Below are 12,252 nucleotides of genomic sequence, written 5' to 3' on the forward strand. Positions count from 1 at the left end.
GCGATCTAGCCTCACTAGGACTACAACAGATCTGGAGGCTGAAGCACCTACTCACCTCTATGCTAAGAGGAGGTCACTTGAGTTAAACTGACACGAGACAGCTAAAAGCACGTGATTATCAGTCACAGTGTCTCTCATTCAAAGAGCTAGGACTGAAAAGAGACACAAGTGAGAATGAGATAAAGGGCGTAGGTACATCTCAAAGGATGCACAGCAAATATTTATTGGGCATACAGGCTCCAGCATGCAGCCAGGCAGTAGTAACCCCGGGGTGGCCATGGCGTCCACACACAGTTTTCTTTTATGAACTTCCTTGGCCCAGTCCCTTCCCTCAGTGAAGCTCTTACCTGCCACAGCATGTGGGATGCTCGTGATCATCACCCTTTGTGTCTGCATCTTGATGCCTGTGTCTGGATTTTGCATCTCCATCATAAGTGCTTCGATCTGCAAAGCATGACAGGGATGGGACGTATTACAGGAGCGGACAGGAGGGAGCCTCAGGACCACCACAGCTCTGGGCAGCATCCCAGAGGAGCGTGCAGTGGTGCCACAGGAAGGAACCTCCTCTTGCCATTAGAGATGCCACCTCTAAACCCCGTCAGCTCTCACAGTGACTCACAGCGTCACTCCTTCCTACAGAAGACACTCACAGCCAGGGTTAGCAGAGGAGGGACAGGATGTAACCACTCCATGACAGCTGAGATTTAAAAAAAAAAAATCCAAACAAAAAACAAGAAAACAAATAAAGTCTCTGCTAACCATAAATGTTCTTCTCTGGCTCAGTGGGCTGTTTGTTGGGGCAATAAGAAAGAAAAAAGGGGAGGAAATAAAACCTGTGTTTCTTTTACACAAATATCCCAGATGTGTACAGACTTGTAGATATTGCACCACGCACCAAGCAAATAAGCAATATTTTGGCTGGAGACCAAACAGCAAAGGTTCTGTCTCTGGTCTGCAGATAATAACCAGACAGGACTTTAGAAGAGCAACAGGAAAAGCACACCACTTTGCTCCAGCACTGAGCAAGAAGCTCAGTCCCCAGGGGAGATAAGAACGGCTCGTCCTTAGAGAAAGCACAGCCACCACCAGAGCCAAGGCTCTAAGAAGCTGGCCAAGGACCGGTTACAGCAGGGACCAGAATTCACATGTGGGAAAGCAGACTGCAAACGCAGAAACAGAGCCCAGCTATAGGAAGGAGGTGTACAACGGACTCTGGCTGTTCCTGTGGACGGCTGCACTCACCCACCTTGGGTTCTTAGCCCCACCTGTGGGCAGAAAGCTCAGTCCCTCCAGGGACATGGCAGAGACACACCACCAGGAGCAACTCACCCTCCTATCTGGCAGCATCTCCTGCCTTTGAGCCCTGAGGGATGCTGATAACTTGTTTTTAACAGACCATGTTAAAGAGTCTCACCCTCAGGGCCAGACTTCTTTTATTTCTGGTTCCCAATTATCTTTTTTTTTTTAAGATGAAGATTTTAAAACATATTTTCCTCCTCTTATATTTGACTTCCTACTAGCATCATCCCAGAAGCACAACAGCCTCCTGCTTCACTTGGGATCCTCTGCTCGGATGGGTGGAGTTGGAGCACGCACCTCATCTCCTCGTTTTAAATTATCTGAGTATCACAACAGCATTGGCTTTGTGAATAATGCTCTTCTCTTTGTCTTCTGCTTCCAGAGATATTAAATCAAAACTGGTCCAATAGGACCAATTTGGTCTCTCCACACATTCATTTTGGGTGAGGCTGTAGCTTTTTAACTAGGATTAGAGGATTTAACGAGTGTGACTTGATGACACTCATGCATAATAAAGGGTATTGTCTTCACAGGCACCACAGTGACTTTGGTCCTAAGTCTTGCCAAGTTCAGTGAGAATTTAAGCCTGTAGTGACAGGATGCACTCTGGGCTTGACAGTAAAAATGGATTTTCAACGGTTTATAAAGCCAGTGTCAAATTAATACTAAAATGGAGAAGCCTGGTATTATTTCACACTAATATTTGTAAAAATACTTACATAAAATATATTAAAATAGAAAAACACGACCAAAGCAATGGAATATGAAGACTCTTTTAGACATTTTAACTGAACCCCCAATTTCAGCCTCAGCAAGTTCAGAGTTGGGCATGGAGAGATGCCCGTGTAGCTGTGTGAGATGAGGTGGGGCAGGATGGCCCAGCAGGCAGGGCACTAATTTAGGAAACTCAGATTCAGTTCCCTCTAAACAAACATTGGTATCTTGGGGAAGTCACTTACTCTCTCCGTAGAGGCATGGCTGCTCCATGGACAGCACTTTTTCAGCATCAGGGATACTGGGGGGAACACAGCACCGCTCATCACCACCGTGCTGCAGTACTACGACCACCAGGCAGGTACCACCAGGCACAAGCAAGTTCCCTGCAAGCAGTACAGCACACCCTGCCCCAGCAAGGGGCTGCTGTTTGCTCCCCAGTGGGCTCAAGAGATGGGTCTTTACCAGCCAAGAATGAGGAATTGACTCAGAAACCCACACCGCCTCCCAGCACAGCGTGTTCCCTTTCTTCAACCAGCAAAGAGCTCCAGACTCTTGTGTTCATACCCTGCCGGGCTTCCACTCATCATTGGAGAAATAATATATATTAAAAAGAAACAAGTGAGATGAGCCAGGGAGCTGCTGTTGGGGGGTGCCTACTTCTCTGGCTGCAAACCATGCACTTTGCTGATCAAAACTCAGCCTGTCTCCTCCTTTTCTCCTAAGGGAACACTGCTGATCAGGAGTTGCTATCAACACCAGGCTGCCGGCAAGAGGCCAGGAGGGCTGGTTAAAATACAGTGGGAACATTTACTTGCTTTGCTAAGGGCTCTAACACATTTTGTCACGCTTTCAGCCAGGGAAACGCTGTCTGGTTTGAATTTTGTAGAGCCAGAAGCCACTTCCTGACTCTGGTTGATGGGTGGAGATGCACGCAGAGGTAAGTATCAGCAGGAGGACTGCTAAAAGAGTCAGGCTCTAGACTGAGCTCACCTCAAGCACAGAGCCACCATGAGGCATGAGCACACTGAGGTCTCCCTTCACATCAGCTAGACCCTGCACGGAGATGACCTCACCCCAAAAGACACAGAGGAGACAACAGGAAAACTGTTTGCTCCCCATCTGATTGCAAGAAGTTACCAGTTCACTGAGTGCACAGCAAAACTCAAACTTGCAAATGATAACAAAAAACATCACTGCATTTCAGAAGCACGTGGGAAGCCTCAGGGCAGGTGAGGGTCCTCTCTGCAATGATCAGCCATGGGGTACCCATGGCTCTGGAAGAAGAGGATGGATCCAGCACAGATGCTCTCCCATGGGAGGGAGCAGTGGGGGCAGATGACTGATGATGTGTTGCTTGGGTAAGTTACCCTGGGTGCATCTCTCTGAGCTGTACCCTTTGGGGACCCATCAGCTCCCCAGGGTCAGAGCATCCACATCACAGAAGTGTCAGGCTCCGGGTGCTGAGACTCTGCCATGCAACAGCAAAACACTTCCAAGGTGAGAAGTTCAGCCCCTTTCAGCATCAAGTCAGAGGCATCTTTGCTTCAGATGTAAGAAAGACAAATTTTTCCAGCAGGCTCCAGCTCACAGCACACACCTCATGCTATGTTTAAAATCTGCTGCTTTCTCCATCGCAAGTATTTGCCCAGTTCTAGCCCTGCTCACTGCCTGGTACTGTTTGCAAAGGTCATCCCTCCCTGCTCTGATTTCTGAGGTAGTGATCTTGGAAATCTTAATCATGACTCTGGTCTCAGAAGGCTAATTCAATTGTTTTCTAGGTCTACAACTAACAATCCTGCTTTGCACATGCATGGATGATTGGAAAAAAGAAGAAATTAAAAAAAAAAAATCAATAGTTAACCACCTAAAATTTCCTGCTTTTTTTTACCAAAGTACAGTCCTGTGGGGCCAAGCATGCTGCCTTTCATCAGGGCTGCTTGGAGCATGTCATGCTCAGTGCAGTGCTCCACAGAAACGCATAGCACCAGCATCTCCCTGCCTGGGATGGGGAAAGGGAGGATGGAATGAGGCTCAGCCTGGCCTCAGGCTCAGCTTTAGCCACATCCAGGGCCTCACTCAAACAGAGAGCAGGAGTCTGATTGATAGCTCCTTCCAGCAAAAGCACAATTCAGATGCTCGCACACCTCAAGAAATGCCCAGGCAGATGAGGGCCAGCAGCTGCTGGAGAGTCTAAGCCTGAAGAATCGAAGCCAGGCTGGAGAAGACTCCAGCCATGCTGCAGACCTCAGGCTGGTCCTTCCCCGGTTGCAGCGCTGCCTCAGGAAGAGCCATTAGGAACCAGAGTAAGGAGGAGGCAGAGAAGAAAGGCGGGTGGCATCCATCAGACCTACCCACAAGGTATGAGTCACAATGCAGCTCATGTAGCACAGCAAGGAAAAATACACAGCCCAGCAGCCGCTGGAGAGCACAGCCCTGGCCCGGCGCTGTCTCCTGCTTTCCCAGCTCATGCCCAGTGGAGGCCAGACCCTGGCTGCTGGGGGGTGCAGAGGTACCAAGAACTCGAGCTGATTCAAGCTCTCCCAGCATCTGGCCAAGCGCATACAGCCAAAATGCATTTCAGAGGCTTCCTCCCCATCCCGACAGACTTTTGTGCCAATATTCTTCCTGCCAAGGCAGTTTAGGAGGGGAAAAAAAATAGAATAAAACAACCTAAGTTTTAGTCATGAGTATTTCATGGCCTAGCAGGCACTGCAGAGCCTCAGAGGAGGCTCTCCAATTCCCCCATGGTTTAGCCATGAAGACCAAGCTCTACATCCAGTCCAAGTCATGCAAGAGCAGCATCACAGCACGTACACAGCACTGCCCACCACCCCTAAAGCTACCCCCTTTCTTCTCCCCCTGTCCGAGGGCAGGATTGCTGCAGTCGCAAGCTGCTTGCTGGAGAACCAGCGCATGGAGATGAATCACAGCTGCAAAGGCAGAACAAGGCCAGCAGCCTGACAGCACGGCAGGAATCCCTTCGTGTGGCTGGAGCAAACCCAAGGTTACAGCATATGTGCCAGCTGGTGGCAAAGCTTGAGCACAGACTTAAGCAATTAAGAAAGCTTCTCTAGGATTTTAGCTCCTCACAGATCTAAGCCTGCAAAGGTACTTGTTGGATGCATGCTGAGCATCCTCAGCTCCCACCACACAGGCAACCAGTAAAGGTGCTCAGTATTTCAGCTCTGAGGACATGGCTGGCTGCATACAGACCACAATGCCATGTAACAGCCCAGGCTCCATACACAGCTTCGGAAAAAAAGAGAGGAGGAATGAAGGCAGCGATGAGAGCCAAAGCCCTTCTGCTGACCATCTGGGAGCTTCTCTTCCTAGTGCTAACAGGTCTTAGACTTGCAAAGCACTAGAACTACTCAAACCCTCTTGCTGCTCACAGTGCGAGAGGTGCGTGCTCTGTAACAGCAATACACTGCATTTTAACGGATCTTCCCACCTGAGGAACTCTGAGCACTTTGCAAAGACTGCTATGCTCCTAGGAAGCAGCTAAAGCACAGCTGCTGGTGGTTGTTTTCTCAAAGAACACAGCTTCTCTTCTGCACCCCCGCATCCAACTCCATGGAGTATTACTCAGTGCAGAATTTGGCCCAGATTATTTCCTCTGGCAGGGCTCCCCAGCCAAATTTACCTTGAAAGACACAGAACCAAAAGAAAATACCTTCTTTACTTCCTCCAGTATTAAAAAATATGGTGCTTGTATTGCCAAGCTTGTACCTTAGCATGGAATAGCCTCACATTCCCTCCTTTTTCCCCTCGGAATCCTCCTTAGGTCATGGGTGTTGTAGGAGAGCTAAGTGCAACTCAAACAGCAACTAGCTGGCTGTATTTGTCACTGGAAATTCAGTTAATTCCTCTCAACAAGATAAGCCACGGGCAGGAGAGGTGTGTGGGAGAAAAGACTCTGCTTTTTAAAATCTGCAGATACCAGTTATACTAGAACTGGCTACACTTTTGAATGAATGCTGTAAAAAAAAAGAACACCAAATGCTTTCCAAAATTATGCATCGCATCCAAAAGTGTAGGCTACATCTTCCCACTCTTTCAACTGTTTTTGGTCACAAATACGCTCATTTTTGAAAAAGTGGAAAGAGACAGAGAGCAGACAGTTGGCCGTGATACGTCCTCTGAAAGCAAACTGGAAGCACTGGGAATGCACACACTGGACTGACTGTGGCCCAGAGCTTAACTGAGCAGCCTGGCACCATAGATGATGGGTTTTCCCTGGGAAACGACACGGTTTTGAGGGTCTTTGTGGAAGAAATGGGCGAGGAAGGAAACGTGTCAGGCGAATTTAGCTGAGTCTAAGCTACAAAAATAAACAAAATTACATTTTTATTTCCTCCGTGACATCAGCACACGTTGCCTCTCTGCCCCCCAAGACTGAACCCTAGATCCACGGGGCTCCACAACAGGCCACGGCCCCAAACCCCCAGGGATGGGGCTGTCACCCCTCGGACCCCGCACACCCTGGGGGCGGCGGGGAGCCGCGGCCGGGCGGGATGCTATGGACACGGGTCCCCCCGCCCGGAGCACCACTCAGCGCTGCCCCGGGCACCGCTCCGCCCCGCCCGGACGCGGCCCCCAACGTGCCCGCCGGTGCCGATGCCCACAGCGGTGCGGCTGTGCCCGCACTGCTCAGCCCTCACCTTTTTCAGGAAGGCCATCCGCGGCCGGTGGCGCTGCCCCTGGTCGAGCCGTGCGACGGTCATGGTGGCGGGCCGGGCAGCGCGGCGGGCGCAGCGCACTGGCGGAGCGGCAGCCCCCGGGCGCACCTGGCTGCGGCCGCCCGCCACCCGCCGCCGCCGCCGCCGCCGCCGCCTCCTCTCCCTGCCGGGGGCGGCGCCAGCGCTGCGCGCCGCAGCCAATCACCACCCGCCGCCCCACGCTCATTTACATGAAGGCGCGGGGCGGCGCGGTTGCCGCCTCGGGGCGCTAGCGGGAGCGCGCGGCGGAGGGTGCCGGCCGCCGGCCCCTGCCCCTGCCCGTGTGCGCGCAGCCCGGGGGTCGCACTGCAAACGGCCCTTACAAAGGGGAGTGTTTGCGCAGGGCAGGAGCTGGTGGCGCCCCCCAGCGCTGCTGGTCTCTATGTAGAGAGCCAGGGTACAAGCTAGGGAACGACCAGGGCACCGGAGCCAGCTGCTGCAATGGCGTGTGGCGCTGGTGCGGGAGGTGAGCAGTGCTTCAGGCGTCTGCTTCTTGAATGCCACCAGCCTTGGTCGAGCTCTTGATTAGCTCAGCTCAGCTGTGGGTGCAGCAGCCCACCGGGTGGGTTTGGGGGGGGGGGTTGGTGGCTTTGCCATGCATGGAAATGGTGACAGAGAGGAAGGCAGTGGGTTACAGAGTGCTTCCTCGCAATGGAGCTGGCTCATGTTCATGCCAGGAGGAGCGGTACCCAGCTGGCAGTGCTAGGAACAGAGCTCCATTTTTTCTGGTTTCTTCAGAAAATGGTGGCGTTTCCCCCAGCTGCCCAGGGCTCGGCCTGCCAGCACAGCCCAGCCGGGCAGGGGAGAGGGTTGGGTCCCCACTCATGCAGAATCTAATTGCGCCAAGGCTCCTAGGAGGCATTCCCAGGAATTCCTGCCAGCCACGTGGGTGTGTTGCCCTTTTGAATGACAGGCACCTACACGTGGTGTGTGCAAACCTCCCTGCACACTGCACGGAATGCACATGGGAGCATGTGCTCACACCTCGGCGTGCACAGTGCTATGTGTACACATACTGAGCAGGCACTCACCACACCACACTCTCCAGGAGCAGATCCCACCCAATGCTGCCGTCATGCTCCTGTGTGTCCCCTGGACATACAGGCACATTTATAGCCCCATCGATGTGTATATAACATACTACACATCTGTGTTTCCAAGTCACAGGGAGCACCCACGCTTCCTACACACGTGCACAGCTGTTTCTCAGGGCAATGCCTTCCCCACCACAGTGTTTGTGACTGTTCTGGTGTTACGATCAGTGGTTTGCACGTTTGAGGAAAGCATGTTGGCTCTGAACTTGGAGCGGAGTGCTTTTTCCATTCATAGCAATACCCTGAAGGCACGGGCTGCTTTCCCGGTTGCTTTGCTGCCCTTATGGAAGTGTTTTATCTTTGTCTCCACTCTATACAGTATCTGTGCAAGCCAGTGCTTTGGAAGGCCCTTCTCCTGTGTCTGCTCAGTCATTCCCATGTGAAATCCCCCTGTGAGTCACAGCAGCTGCTGGATCAGATGCTCCATGCTTTCCAGAAGGCTTTTCCACTCTTCTCTGCTCCATGCTGCTAGGTGATTTAATCATTATGAGTAATCTCTGTCATTCCACATGTTAGTATCAAAGTTATCATACCTTATGCTTCAAGGTATCAGCTGACAGCCAGAAGGAGCAGGGGGAGAGTTCTTCACGCATTTGCAGCATCTCATAATTTCAAGTGCTGAGGTGCTGTTTTGTTCTCTGAAACCAAGCTCAGATCCCAGTGGCCCTCTGAAATGGCAGAGGTGACAGAAACTCCAGTAGAACGGGCGGTTCTGGAGGCAAACAGCAAGAGAGAGGGAATTCAGAGTGGAGTCAGAGGAAGCAAGGGAAAGGACAGTGAAGACATGCAGGCATTTTGAAAATGCCAGCTAATAAAAGCGCTTCCATTTCTGAGAGAGACCGATACTGGCAGGAGAATGCAACCTCTATACGTGGAAGTAATCCTTTCGGACGTAATGTCAGGGTAAATAGCACGCAAAAAGATGTAGCTCATCTCAGTTTCTTAGTTTGGTAAGCAAACCAGCAAAACTTGTTATAAACTACAGATAGTTCCTCTGAACAGCCGTTTTCCTTCTCCCTCCCAGGTGGTGGAAGGACTCGGAACTGCTCTAGGTGAGGTGCAGACACTGGCCTGAGTAAAGGATCAATCACTGCCAGCTCTGTGCCCCACATACTTAAAGGAATAAAAATGGTCGTTTCATCCCAAAATACTGACTTTAAAAGTTCCAGTGAGGAATATAGGTGCCTTATCCATGAAAAACATTTGAAAACTGGGTCTAAAATGAATTCAGAAAGAATAAAATTTTCTTGCAGGAGATCCAGGAGAAATAGTTCTGAAGAGCTCAAGCTAAGGTATGAGCTCTTCAACCTTGCTGAACTCCAAAGCTCCCAGTAATTTTAAATCCTGCCAGCCCACCACAGACACTTCCTTGTAGATCAGGCATGGATTTTTCTCCATTTCTAGTCTTCTCTGACAAGCTAAAATAAAGAATATGGATATTTCTCTTTCTGTGACAAGGCTACTTTGTGTCTTTGCTCTAGAAGATGTCCCATGTAAATTCAGCTTTGTTAACATCTGTACATGATCCAAACCACCTAGCACAAAATCAGAGATGAACCGCATTTCACTTGCTGCCCAGGTGAACTGCCCCAGCAGCTAATGCTCTACAGCAGATCTGCCACGTGAAGCACGAGGCATTTAAATCAGATTATACAAGCTTGTGAAGGCTAGACACTCCAGGGCTTGCACTTGTGGAAAGCAAACAATTCTAGTCCCTGACCCAGTCTGGCCATTTTCTGTGTGAATTTGTCGGTCAAGAAAGCAAGGGACTTGCACAGTGGGGAACAGTGGCAGACAGCACCGGCAGCAGTGGTGCAGTCTCCCTGCTGATTTCTGGCTACCCAAGTTCTGGCTTTTTTGCACCTCAGATAACGAAGAAAGACATTTCCTGCAGAGTCCACTTTGCCTCCCAGTGCCTGCTTTTTACAGTAAATGCAGCGCTATTTATGTAACTGAAAGTTTACATGGATGTTCATACGCTATGCAGGCGGTATGTGACGCTATAGTGAAAATACACATGTGGTCAATGTGTCACAGGGCAACAGTGCACACCCGCACGCTCTCCAGGGCCCACAGATTCCTCTAAACCTGCACCTGAGGCCACAGGACGTGTCCCAGGTGGGGAAAGGTCTGGCAAGAGGTGAATTTTGTCTCCCTCTTCTCCTTGTGAAGCCTCCATAAGCTGTGATTGCTCTCAACAGGCCCGCTTGCAATTCTCAGCAGTTCCTCTTGTGGAACGCACTGCAGAGGGAATCCCCCCGTTTTTTAAAGATCACGTTTCCTACGCGGTTGCCCCTCCTTCACACATCAGAAGTTGAATCATACAACAAAAGAGGCATGCGGTGAGTAAACTACCTTTCTATCTAAGGAAACTGGGGACAGCCCTGAGGGGAAGGAAGGGGGTAGCATAAGTGAAGCAACAAGAATGGTACTGCAAGCGTGGCAAGCGGAGGCTGAATTTCAGTACACAGTTCCTTCCAGGAAGATTTCAAAGTAGTTTACCAAAAAAAAAACCCCAAACAAAGAAACAATACCCCACCACCAGAACAAAAAGAGGGCAAACCGTGGCACAGAGAGAGAGATATGACTTACTCTCAGGTCTCCCAGCAAGGCAATAGTTAAAGCAGTATCTCCAGAGTCCATTGTCCTGTCTGGTAGGGTGGTAGGGCACAGCAGTCAAAATGAGATGCTTCCTTAGCAGCCACATGGGAAGAGCTGTGAGCGCAAATGGGCAACGTTTGCTTCCCGTCACTCCTGGACTTTCCAGGGACAGGAAAGCTTAGGAAAGAAGTGGCAAAGAGGAAGGAAAAAAGCAAAACAGAGAAAGACCTTATGCACCCTGCCTTAGAGATGAAGCCTGGCTGCTGGGGTAAGAGGATGCAGCTGGGTTAACACCTGACTCAGGACTGAGCTATTTGGCTTCCGCTGCTGAGCTGAGTGACGCTGAGCCCACTTCAGTGTCCTCTCCAGGGAACACCACCATCCTCAGGCAGGAATAGCCCTTTCCCCTCTGCAGCAGCTGAGAGCCATGCTCCTGTGCCAGGAGATGGGAATGGCATACCTAGGAGGTTTTGGAGGGCTCCCCAGACAATGGGAATGTGGAGAGGAGGGAAGAGGCTGGGAGCTACCCAAGACTCAGGTGACTTGGGCAGCTGGGTAGGTGGAATGACAGTATTAGAGAATAAGGTGACAAATTTGAGAGAGCAGGGTGGCAGCAGGCAGGAGTGGAGGGACCTGTGCCAAGAGGGACAGCAGGAAGCCGATGACTGGAGTGTGATGGTTACGCAGGGCAGCTGGAGGGAGAGGCCAGAACAAAGGGAGGCTTTAGCAAAGTCACCAGGTAGGCAAGTCCATGGGGAAAAGCGAAGTGAAAAGAGGAAAAAGAGGCAGGAAAAGGGCAAAACTGAGACTACCAGGGAGGCCAACCAGAGTCAGAAGCACAGGTAGCCCTAGGACAAGCCTGTTTGTCACCAGCTCTGGCCTCTGGCAAGAGATGCCTTGGGTTAGGAAGGTGATGCTGCTGTTGCCAGACACCAGAAAACAGCTTTTACTCTTCATTCATTCATCCTTTATTGTTGTAGTCCAGGTTTTAGGTGCATCTTGCTGCTGGCCTGGAAGGCAAGGACTCGTGCCACCCTTGTGCAAGCTTGGCTGTTTGTTATCTTCCCTGCTGCGCAGCTATGATTTTCTTAATCTGCTTCTACTGCTTATGGCACGTGTTTTTTTGGTTATACTTCGCTGGTAGGTGTTAATTAGCTTCTCAAAAAGTAAGCAACCAGTATTGTTTCTATGTTTTGTTCCTTTGTTTTTAACTTTCTCCTTCACTAAGAGGCAATAAATGTTCACTTTCCCTTAGCAAGAACATTAACCTTTTTGAAGGAATGCAAAAGTGCTTTTACCAGTTTCACTTTGCAGACAAGAAGCACAAAAGGAGAAACTTTGATAGGATTTTCATTCACTGAAAACTACTGTTCTGAGAGGACTTGTAGAAACTCAGCAGTGTTCCACATTTCTGAAGATGAGATGAGAGCTGTGTCAAGACCACAAAGATCACCTAGTTTTAAAACTTGGACTAGAGCTCAGGAATGACTGGCTTCCACATCTGTATCAAGACCACCAGGATGTGCTTCTTGGATGAGTATATTAATTTTATACCACATCTTGTTCTCCTGTGAGAAATGCTTTGCTTTTTTTTTTCTTTTTTTGTAAGGCCATATGGAATAATTAATGTGGAATTTATCTCCATGTGGGGCCGTTGTCTGTCTATGGTGTGAACACTGATACTCATTGCAGATTTTGAAGGTCCTTCCAGCTGACGCAAAGTGACATTGCCTTGTGCTAAACTCATCTCAGTTTGCTCAGTCATTTCTTTTTCTAAATTATTGTTAGAAAAAAAAAGCAGAAAAAAATTGAGATAAAAAGGA

The 12,252-nt window shown here is 50.0% G+C and overlaps 1 protein-coding gene across 3 annotated transcripts in view; it reads right to left on the reverse strand.

Annotated features, from left to right (window-relative positions):
* RGS9 (regulator of G protein signaling 9) overlaps positions 1 to 6,857 on the reverse strand; it is a 33,740-nt gene extending 26,883 nt beyond the window's left edge. For 2 of the 3 annotated variants that reach the window (XR_008745906.1, XM_055796627.1), the window contains exons 1-2: positions 6,678 to 6,856; positions 348 to 444 (exon numbers count right to left, since the gene is read on the reverse strand). Coding sequence is in view for 2 of the 3 variants with exons in the window: in XM_055796627.1 (XP_055652602.1) it covers positions 348 to 444; positions 6,678 to 6,740 (160 nt within the window). In the remaining variant the exon portion in view is untranslated. Of the gene's footprint in view, positions 1 to 347; positions 445 to 6,677 lie in introns of all 3 variants that reach the window. The other variant, XM_055796626.1, reaches the window with a different exon arrangement.
* Positions 6,858 to 12,252: the final 5,395 nt, after the last annotated feature.

This window comes from Falco peregrinus, chromosome 2 (genome assembly GCF_023634155.1).
Source record: "Falco peregrinus isolate bFalPer1 chromosome 2, bFalPer1.pri, whole genome shotgun sequence".
Classification (NCBI taxonomy): domain Eukaryota; kingdom Metazoa; phylum Chordata; class Aves; order Falconiformes; family Falconidae; genus Falco; species Falco peregrinus.